Source organism: Conger conger, chromosome 15 (assembly GCF_963514075.1).
Source record: "Conger conger chromosome 15, fConCon1.1, whole genome shotgun sequence".
In the NCBI taxonomy this organism is placed as follows: domain Eukaryota; kingdom Metazoa; phylum Chordata; class Actinopteri; order Anguilliformes; family Congridae; genus Conger; species Conger conger.
Window position 1 is genome coordinate 28,930,425 of NC_083774.1, and position 11,619 is coordinate 28,942,043.

Consider the following 11,619-nt stretch of genomic DNA (forward strand, 5'->3'; position numbering starts at 1 on the left):
GCTGATATGTGGTTATACATACATACACAGACACACTCACTAGGGTCCTAGGGTACTGGCGGATTTGACTGTTCTTACCCGGTTTGACTGGTCAGCAGTATGAGAGAGCCATCCAGTGGCCCCTGCCTCTGGGGGGTGGGGAGTGTAAATATTAATGGGGGAGCTGGGTTCAGGATGGGGGTATTTGTTTCTGTAGACGCAGTGGTATTCTTAGCTCGAGCGTGTGAAGTTCTGGCTTGTTGCATCATGCACAAAATGCGTCCATGGGGTTTATATGTTATTTTGCTCTCTGTATGTTCATCTTTGATGTAAAGATAAAGTATATGGTCAGTTGTGCTTTTGCTTTTTTGGTGTTCTGACTTCTCCTGTTTTCCCTGTTAGTAGCATCACATGTAGAAATGTCTGAAGACGTTGACTGAAAGCTTGTTCCAGTCACATGACTCCGGTGACTCTGTTTGTGGTGACCGTTGCCACCTGGTGGCCAGACGGCAGAGTTACAGTGACGAGAGCGAATCGGTCTCCTTTCAGTTAACCTCTTATTTAACACACAGCTTGGGTCCATCGCCGTTATAATAGACTACCGGAGCTGGAATGGATACAGCACTGCAGCAGTGTTTTAAGGAAACCGTTCACTTTAACAACCGCTGTGATCCAAAACTCATGACTGTTGTTCTAACTCCTCCCCCTTCGTTTTTTTTCCTGTGTGCGTGTGTGCGCGCGTGCCTGCCTGTCTATCTCTGGGCTGTGCCTGTGCGCGTGTGTGTGTGTCTGTCCATTGATATCTGGGCTGTGTGCTTGTGTACTTGCTTGTGCATGTGTGTGCTTGTGCGTGTGTACACTTGTGTATGTGTTTGTGTATATGTGCCTGTGGGCTGTGCGTGTGTGCCTGTGTGTGCCTGTGCGTGTGCGTGCCTGTGCGTGTGTGTCTGTGCGTGTGTGTGCCTGTGCGTGTGTGTCTGTGTGTGCCTGTGTGTCTGTGCGTGTGTCTGTGCCTGTGCGTGTGTGTGCCTGTGTGTCTGTGCGTGTGTGCCTGTGTGTCTGTGCGCGTGTGCGCGTGTGTGCCTGTGTGTCTGTGCGCGTGTGTGCCTGTGTGCCTGTGCGTGTGTGTGTCTGTGTGTCTGTGCGCGTGTGCGCGTGTGTGCCTGTGTGTCTGTGCGCGTGTGTGCCTGTGTGTCTGCGTGTGTGTGTCTGTGTGTCTGTGTGTGTGTGTGCCTGTGTCTGTGCGTGTGTGTGCCTGTGTGCGTGTGTGTGCCTGTGCGTGTGTGTGTGTGTGTGCCTGCAGGTTCGAGTTGATGCGCATGTGCTGGCAGTACAACCCGAAGATGCGGCCGGCGTTCCTGGAGATCATCAGCAGCGTGCAGGAGGAGCTGGAGCCGCCCTTCAGGGAGATGAGCTTCTTCTACAGCGAGGAGAACAAGCCCCCCGACACCCAGGAGCTGCACATGGAGTCCCAGACCCTGGAGAACGTCCCTCTGGACCCCTCGCCCGGGAGGCAGGGCGTGGTCTGCAGCGGCCCCCAGCCCCCGCCCGCCCAGCCTCCGGCCCCCGCGCAGGGCCCCGCTCCCCCGCCCGACACGGCGTCCCACCCCACCCCTCCTCTCCCCTCGGGCCCCGGCCCCGGCCCCTCTCCCCCGGCCACGCCCGGCGGGGCCTCGGACAAACAGCCCGCCGCCAACGGGCCGGCGGTGGTACTGCGGCCCGCCTTCGAGGAGGCCCCGCCGTACGCGCACATGAACGGGGGCCGCAAGAACGAGAGGGCCCTGCCGCTGCCCCAGTCCTGCTGATCCAGGACAAAGACCCTTCACCTCGCCTCCCCCCCTCCTCCTCTGACAGGGCACCCCCTCCCTCCGTATTCGGCAGGGTGCGAGGGCAGCGTACCAGTGAGCCCGAGTCTCCCACTGTCCCTCAGTGGGCCGTTTTTCATGTTTTTTGTAATTGTTATATTATTAGTACGATCGAGAATCAATAAATATCAAACGATGAAAACCTGATTGAAAAACAAAAAAAACTAAATGAAATACCCAGTAACAAAAATGAGAACCCCTCCTCCCTCCCGTCATTCGTTGCATGACACCTCCGAAGACAGGATCCGCCCGGCAACAGCCGCATACTCCACGCCCAGCCCACTTCCTCCCATTTGTAGAACTTCTTTTGTACCTTTTTTTTTGTTTCTTTGGTTATTTTTTGGTACTTTTTTAAAGAAGCAAAAAGAAACGGAAGCACCTAACAGGGTCCCTGCTGGAGAGTGGTGGATTCTGGGATTCGGGGGACGCGGTCACGAATAAGAGGAAGGAAAGCCCTCCCATTCCACCCAACAGAAAGGCACTTGTGTGTGTGTGTGTGTGTGTGTGTGTGTGTGTCTGTGTGTCTGTGTGTCTGTAGATGACTCATGCAAGCACGCACTCTGTTGTTCATCTGAAAGTCCTCTGCCCGGCTCCTCTCTCCATCGACACGCACCCCGTGCTGTGTAGAGGAGCACCGGTCAGCCATTTTGGCTCCTCCTGGAGTCCTCCTTTCATACTGACCTTCATCAGCGCATGCGACTCCAGAGACGGCCCCGTCTGGCACGCTGACCAATAACGGGCGGTAAATGAGAGGGGGAGCGGTTTTTAATTTTTAATTTTGCCAAATGCATTTTCTTTCCCTCTCGATAATTTATAACTTCTTACTTTACTCCCCTTTGATTTTGCCCCCCCACACACACACCCAATCACCCGGAACATCAAAGGAATGGAATTGTTCTAACACTCACATTTACACTGGTGTCATTTTTTTTTTTACTTCAATATTGCAGTCGATTTTTCTCCAAAAAAAGAAAATTCCCTCTTTTTCTTTTGAGCTCCTTCCCCCTCTCTCTGTGGGGTCAGGGTGGGCGCGCCACCTCCTCGTTTCATCATCAGGAGACGAACACGAACCAGAAACAAACGGGAAGCCTGGTTTTAAAAGACCCATTAAAGACATTGAAAAATAAAAAAAGGAAAAAACGGTCCAAAAAAATTCAAACGGTGAGGTCGCAGGAAACGGTCACAATCAGCCGGGAAACAAATAAACAGTGAAACAGTGAGCTAGTGGGGCGTTTTAAAACAACAACAACAAATCTCACCAAACTCAGCCTCGTGAGCCAAGCTGGGAGAACGGGCTTCTGTGTGTAGCAGGTTTTTTTAGACTCATCTTCCGTCTCTCTGTACAGTCCAGAAGTTTCTACAAAAAGGTCTTGCCCAGGGGTACGTTAGACCGTGGTTCATTTACATACGCATCATTTGTGTCACTTTTATAACTTTTTTACGGTTCAGATGTTCATCTTTTATGTCTGTACAGAAAGAAGCTGCTATTTTATTCTTTGTTTTCTTTCGTGGATGTAATCTATGTGTATATATATGTATATATAAATATACATATATATAATCTAAAAAAATAAATCCTTCAGGTTTAATCTTTTACTGTTTCCACTACAATCCCTTTTCCTCTGCTTTATTCTCTAGAGAAAAAAAAAAGAAAAAGAAAAAATAATTTTATTGTGTATTTAAATTTAAAATTTTTTCTTTTCTCGTTTTAAGGATATCTGTGTTGCCACGTGATCCGATGCCTTCTATTTTTTTAATGAATATATTTTCTTTTGCTTTTCCGTTTTTTTTTTTTGTTAGAAGTACACTTGTTTATGATTATGATGATTATTGTTGTTAATGTGGTGGGCTCCTGGAGTGAGCGTGTGCACGTAGCGCCCCCCTGCACCCGTTGGCTCGTTCGTCCCTCTCTCACTCAATCTCAGGTCAAAGATAAGGTTTTTACTCTCCTCCGCTCGTTCGCGTCGTCGTCCTCCATTTTGTTCCGCTTCTCTCTGTCCCTCTCCTCTCCCATTTCCTGCGTCTCCCGGCTTCCCTCGCGTGCAGTAAAACTCAACCCAAGCCCCCCCTCCCGGTCACGCCCTAACGTCTAACGTCACCCCAAAAAAAGAGGAAAATCTGGTGGGGATGCAGTACGCAACACGTGTTCTGTTTCGGTGTCAATGTCCATCCACTTTTCATCCCTCAAAAGTTAAAAGAAGTTTTGGGTTGGTTGTTCTTGAATCTGTGTTCACTCCATATTTTTGAAGGATTTTTCTGTGTCAGAAAAGTTGCATTATGGGTGTTGCCCTCCCCCTTCCTGGCTCATAAGACTTCCTATGTAACAAAGACCCCCCCATATCAGCTTATATTGGTATATATAATTCTGTGTATGATGGCATAATGGCTCCACGAATGATGATAAAGTTGAGGTATTTTCACCAACAGCGCTTTTATTTAATTTCATGACTGGGGGCCGCATTTTTTTCTTCAAACATTTATCTACCTCACTCTTATTTTTGTGTGTATAAAAAGTACATCTCACATTTTCCCCCTCATTAACCTGTAAGAATGATATTGCTGTTCTCTATCAGTATAAACCTCAACACTACCAATCACAAACACTCCATGCATTTGGAAATTGGGAGGGGTGGAGTGTGTCAATGCTGCCATTTTTAATGGACAAATTTAAATGGATCCTCTGCACACTCAACTGTAAAGAATACTCTTTGGCTCCTTTTGAATTGAACGTGGCAGTCTGAAACCCAAAGACCGTTGATAGCTCCGTGGCTACCAGGTCGACGTTTTCACGCTGAAGAGGAGTACACGGGTTGATATCTGATGACCGAAAAGGCGTTTGAGACACTAGGCATGTCTACATCTCCAGCCAAACACTAACTTGCTCTTTTCTCCTCCTTCCGATTGTTTCTAGAGAGGTCCTCACAAAGGGTACTTTTGGTTGAGTGTTTGTAGGTGGGTTAGGAAGGAGAGCGTCGGTGGCAAGACGGTGAGGCGTTCAGGTGGATAGAGGGTCCTGTATCAGACAGGAGGCTTGGCTTGTGTTTGTGGGTAGCTGCAGTGACCTCTGGGGGGTCAGTTGTAAAGGGCTGGAGTTGGCTACCGTGGGCAGGTGTGGTGTGCATCGGTAGCGTTGGCGTTATCGCCTAGCTGAAGGTGGTGCTGAATCCGTGTTTCTGTGGGAGGGGGGGCTGGGGGTTTTTAATCGAGAGGGGGGGCTCCCTGGAGCCCTCACACTCTCTTTGCTCCACCCTTAGGACTCAGTGCTGACAGACACTTTCCGGGGACGTCTGCAGAAGGTGTGAACCTTCCCCCCCTGCGGAGAAAAGGCCTGCAACAACACACACGGTACCTCAGTCCCGTCGACACTTTCCAAAAAAATCCACCCCCCACCCCCCTCGTATGACGGGCTCACTTTCGGGAGAGAGCTCTTAAAGCGGAGGGCTCCAGCCCTGGTCCTGGAGAGCTACTGGGTCTGCTGGTTTTAGTTTTCGCATTAAAATCAGCACCCTGTTGAGACCCAAGTAACCAGACGAGGCGAGTTCATTAATCAGTTGAAGCGGTTGATTGAAGTTAAGTGCAGAGTAACAACGAAAACCAGCGGACCCTGCGGCTCTCCAGGTCCGGGGTTGGAGACCACCACCTTAAAGAATCGACAGAGCTCATTCTCCACCCACATTTCCACCCGACCACACTGGGTCTAAACCGCGTCTTACCCCCCTGTTGTCCTTAAATAAAACCATTCCGTTTGGGCAGTCGTGCTCCTCCAGTCGCTCTGGAGTTTTCCCCCAGAAGGCCTCACAGGCCCTCCCCTTCGTCGCCGTCGTCCTCTTCGGTCTGGGAGGAGCGGGGCGGGGGACGATCTGCCTCTCCTGCTCAGCCCTCCCGTTCTGCTGCTCGTTTCGAATGTCGCTGCTCACCCAGAGTGCAGGCCGGCCCCTGAGGGAACAGGCTGCTCCCTTCTCTCAGCTCCCTGCAGACTTCATGCAGACTTCATGCAGACTTCATGCAGACTTCATGCAGACTTCATGCAGACTTCATTCAGACTTCATTCAGACTTCATTCAGACTTCATTCAGACTTCATTCAGACTTCATTCAGACTTCATACTTCCATTCAGACTACACCTTTTCATATTGCTCTTTTCTCTTTTATGTTGGGAGGGAGGGGTTCAGAGGTGAAACCGAACCGTCGAGGAGGGCAGCAAGAGCTGTGATTGGGTGGAGCAAAAATAAATAGGGCGGGGAAAACACTGCCCGCATTGTACAAGTCGGGAGAGAGGGAGAGGGCGAGATGGGTTATGTCCCTAGTTAAGGGAGACTGTTTGTAAGTCGTAGGCCAGAGATGGAAAGGTTGGAGGGCTCCTGTAGTGAACTGGAGGTAACCGGGGCGGAGGGCCTCGAGAAAAGGTTTGCGGTCCAATTCTAAAGAAAAGCGACCGTCGCCAACTAAGGCACTTAAGTACTCTTTATTTCATTTGAAGGAGGTACAGGGACTGAATTCTGACGGCAGTGGAAATAGGGTCGGTAGAGCGGCACATTGCTGGAAACAACTGCTTTTCGTTTCTCATGTGTGGTACTTGTCCAAAAGAAGAATAAAAAATAAAAATAAAAATAAAAAAAACATTTTTTTAAGAGCACCTGTTCACGATTTTCCCAAGGCCTTGTGCTTGTTGCGTTGGTTGCGTTTGTATGGGTGTGAGTGTTATCACTTGTAGGTGTAGTGTATCGAGATTTTATTGTCTAATAAAAAAAGAAATAGATATCATTGCTATTTATTTTCTTTTTTAATTCGTTCACAGTGATGAAACGGACACAGAGCTGGCCTGCTGCATAGTGAATGTCGGTTTACATTGATTGCTGCCAGACTTGCTACTACACAATCACACATACCAACCTACGTACGGACAGCAGTGTCCAGTAGATTACGGGTAGTCACGAAAGAAAGAAAAACTGAATAGAACAAAAAAATGTGCAGAATATTTTGGGCAATTTTAGGATTTAAAATAGTGCTTGGTACATTGCCAACTCTTTGTAAACTTTGAGGTTGACTCATACAGTTAGTCATTTTATTATTATTATTATTATAATTATTATTATTATTACTGTTGATTTTCTTCAGAATGTTGTATATGCAAACCTCAGGTCTAGATAAATTAATGCATAAAATCGCAATAATGAACATGAGGTTTATAGATAAATTTCCAGGCACTTGTTTTCGCTTGGCATTCCTTTATGCTTCGGGGGCCTTGATCTACTGAAACCGTTTTTATTTGAATTGCAGTTTTTCTTTTCTTCATGTTCACAAAACCTTTAGCTCCGTATCACTGAATTGAAATGATTTGATTTAAGGCAGTTTGGTAATGTCTTCTAAGTTCTGTATCAGAAGTTTCCTGTTTTTTTTTTGTTTGTTTTTTTTGCCTTCCTCCCACCCCACCCTCCACCAAAACACCTCTACTTCATGTCTGTTCCGCTCTGTGTCTTTCTTGTTATGTATATCTGAATAAATTTAATGTATTTTCTTTTCTTAATTTTTGAATAAAAAAAAAAAACGATAAAGAAGCCTTGCATTGAAGGTTGATTTTTACAGGCACCTGTTAGTGAATATATTCCCATCCTGTGTTTTCTTATTGGCTAGCTCTGTTGCACGAATACTCTGATTGGACCACTGTGGAGTCGCACCTAAGATATTACAATCGATTAACCAGACTGTTTTTTTACCAGATTGTTTCTGCCTTCTGTTTTTTCTTAAAAGCAGTACGCTTTGGCCAATAATGGAAGTTCCTGGTGCTGTTATCTTGGCTTATTTGTACGTTTTCTGCCTAACTGGTTGGAAACCGTACATTCAACGTCAAGAATATGGAGTCTACTATCTGGTTCATCTATAGTAATGTCTATGGTTATACTACAGATTCTGACTAACCAGATAATCAGATGGTCTGCTCCAGTAGTCCTTCCATCTTCTTTGCTTTCCAGATACAGGAGGGGTGGGATTACCAGGCATTCCTAATCCTGTATTACGATTTACAAATATTTATGGAGAAGCGTGTCAAAAGACAGAACTGACCATCTGGTTGGTCCATAGAATCTGGTTCTATGCCTTCTCACTATAATGCCTGTCTTGATGGACACAGCATTGCAGTGATGTAGGCCCACTTTTCCCAAACGTAAATGCTGAACTATCAAAACTGCACACCCAACCCCTTGACAGGACAGGAGTTCCCAAATCGGCAGCTGTTAATCTGACCGGGTAGCCAGGGTAACCAATTAGCAAGTGTTCCAGAACAGGTGCCTGTTGAGGTCAAGATTTTGTACATACTGTATTCTAATATGTTTGAGTTAATAAAATAAAATGCACAAAGGAACGGTAGGATTAAAAGCAACCTTTGGAGTCGGGCAACAGGGGTGATGTCGGAAGGAAATGCGTTTAAAAAAAAATCAGCTGTACTTATTCAACCTTATGTTGAGAGCCCACCCCCCACCCCCAAACCCCATTGTCATGCCACCTCAACAACCAGGCCCTCTTATGATTTTATAAAACAAAAAACATTGTGTATAAGCATATATTACCTTTTTATCTCGCACTATTGTGGCGTCACCACAGAAATTAAAGGATTATAGGATTTTATTTTATTTTTTTCAATTTCTTAGTTTTATTTTTTATAAATACCTGAAATTTGTCTGAAATTGACTCCGCATTTTGACTGTTCTGTGAAACCCTCAAATTACACCACAGGAGCACTGCTAATAAGTTAGTGTTATCAAAACCTAGCTTCCCAAAGAATCCCCCCCCTCCCCGAAATAGCACTGTTTTTGCATGTCGGGCTTATTAGAAACTTTGATATTTTTATTTAAATGCCAGTTCTGATAGGTCTGAGATTTTGTTGATAGGTTATTTAAACATACCAATTCAGCACTTCATGTTTCTCAGTTGTACCACTGGAAAGCGTTTCAGAACTGATTTCCTTTTATTTCTTTTTTTATTGCTTTTTTATAAAGAGAATATGGCCAATTTGTTACTAAGAATTTGCTGTGTATAAATTATTCAAATTCCTGTGTTTATATTAAATGATTCAGTAGATTCAGAAGGTTTAAAAATGTTTTTTGTATATTCTGTTGTATATATATTCTGATTCTTTACATTACGGGGAAAATAAACTATTTTGAAAGGCTGAAATATTAGAATTTAAGTTTCATTCCTTCTTTTCTAATCTACCTTTCTAGCCTACTTGAATACCAAAATTCAAGGTAAATACAAATACTTTACCCAACTAATGGTTATCTATGATATGTAAGTGCTTCAGAAAGATTGGAAAGAAATATGGTAAAACGTAAAAATGTTACTTCTAAGTGCTACAAAAGTGACGTTTTAAATAAGAATGACACGTAAACATACTATGCAGACTCGGCATTAAAAAGCTTCACGGGCAGTTGGTCGTGGTCCTCATCCGTGGAGGCCTCCAGCTGACGTAGCATCGTTATTATTACCGTGCGCAGCAGGGGCACGAGGCTTTCTGGAGTAGCTAGGCTGCCCGATGCTGGCACGTGAATTAATACTGCCCTCCCCTTTCCAACGTGCAGCGAGTAGTAGTAGACAAAGTCGCAGACGTACCTGTCGGCAGTGGGAAATGCTTCTGTATGAATGACGGTCAACACAGCAATAATGAAAATTACGCATAATGGAAATTGTGCATTAAACTTTTCGTCACCTTACCTCCCTGCGTCTCTTGAGTAAATGACGTTCAGCCCAATGCCCTTCAAGAGCCTGGTGAGCGACTTCATGTCTATGATGGAGTCTAGCTTGTCTGGGCCTCCCTCCACACAGACGTTTCCATGGGGACAGCAGCCGCACACGTCTCTGTCCTTGTAGGCTTTGTTCTTCCCGCTCTGTTCGAGTGTGATGACTTTGGACCCCGACGCAATTCCAAGGTGCACGGCTAACTTCAAAAGACAAGATGAAGATTTAAAGACTGGAATTAAACATTAATGTGGAAAAAAACGAAACAGGAACAGCACCTATCTTTTTGGAGCCAGATGTGCGTGTTGTGACAACCTTTGTGGCTTACCTTTGGGTTTACAGTCTCCCAAATATGTGACACAAGTTGCAGGGCTTTAGCATAGCTCACTGGCAGCTCTTTAATGTAAACTTCTACATCTTCTCCCAGTCCCAACTTTTTCAGGTCCTGAGGTGGGGGGCAAAGTAGGCACCTACTTACAGTCGAATTCACTGTTAGAGCAATGAAGAAACATCGCGCACAGAAGTGTTAAGTTGGAAGCTGAATGACATAGCTTTGGTTCTGTCTTTAGTGTGCAGTAGTTTTGACGTCCTCGGCCAGCAGGGGGCCCCACAAACATTTTACCAACAGGGTACAAGTCAACTAGCCTATACATTTCATTGCCTGGATAAGGTGGTCTTGTGTGTGAAACCAATGTACCCCTCACCATAATTCTTTTTTTTTTTTAAACCCAGAATAAACCCAACATTTCATTTGAGTATGAGTTTTATCTTTATCTTTATCGTTTTATCTTACCTGAGCGGCTTGCCAGCTGGGATTAATCAGGTATTGCCTGAAAGGACCGAATCCTGAAAAGCAATTGAAAAGTTTTAGAATACGTGTTATTAGTAGGTTATATCTGTTTACTGTATAACGTTATTTCATTTGTAAACACTGGGTCCCGACGAAGTAACCTCGGTAGTTTACTAATTTCATGCAAGCGTGGCAGGGTGCAAAACAAAAAAATAATAATACAAACTTATTTTATTATTTTGCTACTGCTCAATGCAATATTATGCTATTACTCTTCTAGTTTGACATTTATTTCTTCTTAAAGCCTATGTACCTGTTACAACTACGGTTTCACTTTGCGACATTCTGGTCTTGTGCCAAGCTGTTTTTCAACGCTGCTTGGCAAATGTAACTGGAAACTGCTCTCTGGTTTGTGCACCTCTTCGGTTGTCTTTACTGGAGAACGTACGGAGTCTGTTTTTAGTTGGTTGGAAACATAAGTTCTGGATCTCCAGTATTATTTTAACCTAATTAGAATAGCCTATTGGGATTGAGTTTGTTAGCCAGCGATGGACAAAGTGCACACTACAATGCGCAGTGTAATTAATAATAACATTTTATTTAAACCATTGCATATTTATTGAAATGATTTAATTTGTAAACCATTGTAGGCTAACAATGATTAATTATAGTCTTGACATTATGCTACATGCGTCAACGTCCCATGTTGAATAAACTCCAATAAATAACATTCAAATTGTTGATTCCAAATAATTGCACACGCGCTATAGTATAGCATACAGCTACAATCGAAGCCAGGATAACACTGGATTCCCGTTGGCTAGCCTAAAGATCTACGTTCTTTGCGCAAGATATAGGCCTATATCGGCGATTTAGCCGAAACGTGTTGTTTATTGCGATTGCCTCAACAATACAAAAAATAAAGTCAATATTTAGGTTTACAATATATGCTAATGTCGTCGACACGACAGTTATCTTTTCAGATGATCAAATTTACCGTGAGATCACACAAATACAAAACGCAAACCAATTGCACGGTAGCCTATTTTTGATAAATTGCCCCGCGAGGAAATTTTGGAGAAATTCGGAAGCAGAAGCCGATTCTCAGCATTGACGGTTCACTAGGGACTAGTGCAGTCCGTCAGAAGGGTTATTATGGGGTTTTTTTTTTTTTCATGCCCCCACCCCCAATTAAATCGGACATGGGATCTAAAAGCCAAGGTCCCGCCTTCCTCCTTATTCCTCGCGACAG

At 44.8% G+C, this 11,619-nt stretch overlaps 2 protein-coding genes across 2 annotated transcripts in view; one reads left to right on the forward strand and one right to left on the reverse strand.

Moving 5' to 3' along the window:
* The window catches only part of igf1ra (insulin-like growth factor 1a receptor), a 99,880-nt gene extending 90,864 nt beyond the window's left edge, over positions 1–9,016 (forward strand). The window contains 1 exon segment of the mRNA XM_061222819.1: positions 1,283–9,016. Coding sequence (XP_061078803.1) covers positions 1,283–1,784 — 502 coding nt within the window. The 3' untranslated portion in view covers positions 1,785–9,016.
* Positions 8,652–10,723, reverse strand: pgpep1l (pyroglutamyl-peptidase I like). The gene is made up of 5 exons (XM_061222820.1): positions 10,681–10,723; positions 10,371–10,423; positions 9,906–10,022; positions 9,554–9,780; positions 8,652–9,451 (listed from the first exon to the last, which is right to left on the reverse strand). The coding sequence occupies exons 1-5, from the start codon at positions 10,709–10,711 to the stop codon at positions 9,235–9,237; spliced, it is 645 nt and encodes a 214-aa protein (XP_061078804.1). The 5' UTR covers positions 10,712–10,723; the 3' UTR covers positions 8,652–9,234.
* Positions 10,724–11,619: the final 896 nt, after the last annotated feature.

What these genes read in the sequence shown, in the direction of transcription:
- pgpep1l (XM_061222820.1), bottom strand. Translation starts at nt 10,711, where the DNA reads ATGTCGCAAAGTGAAACCGTAGTTGTAACAG. An exon ending in CCAGCTGGCAAGCCGCTCAG is followed by an intron (nt 10,023 to 10,370) that starts GTAAGATAAAAC and finishes CCCCCACCTCAG; the next exon opens with GACCTGAAAAAGTTGGGACT. An exon ending in TACTCAAGAGACGCAGGGAG is followed by an intron (nt 9,452 to 9,553) that starts GTAAGGTGACGA and finishes CACTGCCGACAG; the next exon opens with GTACGTCTGCGACTTTGTCT.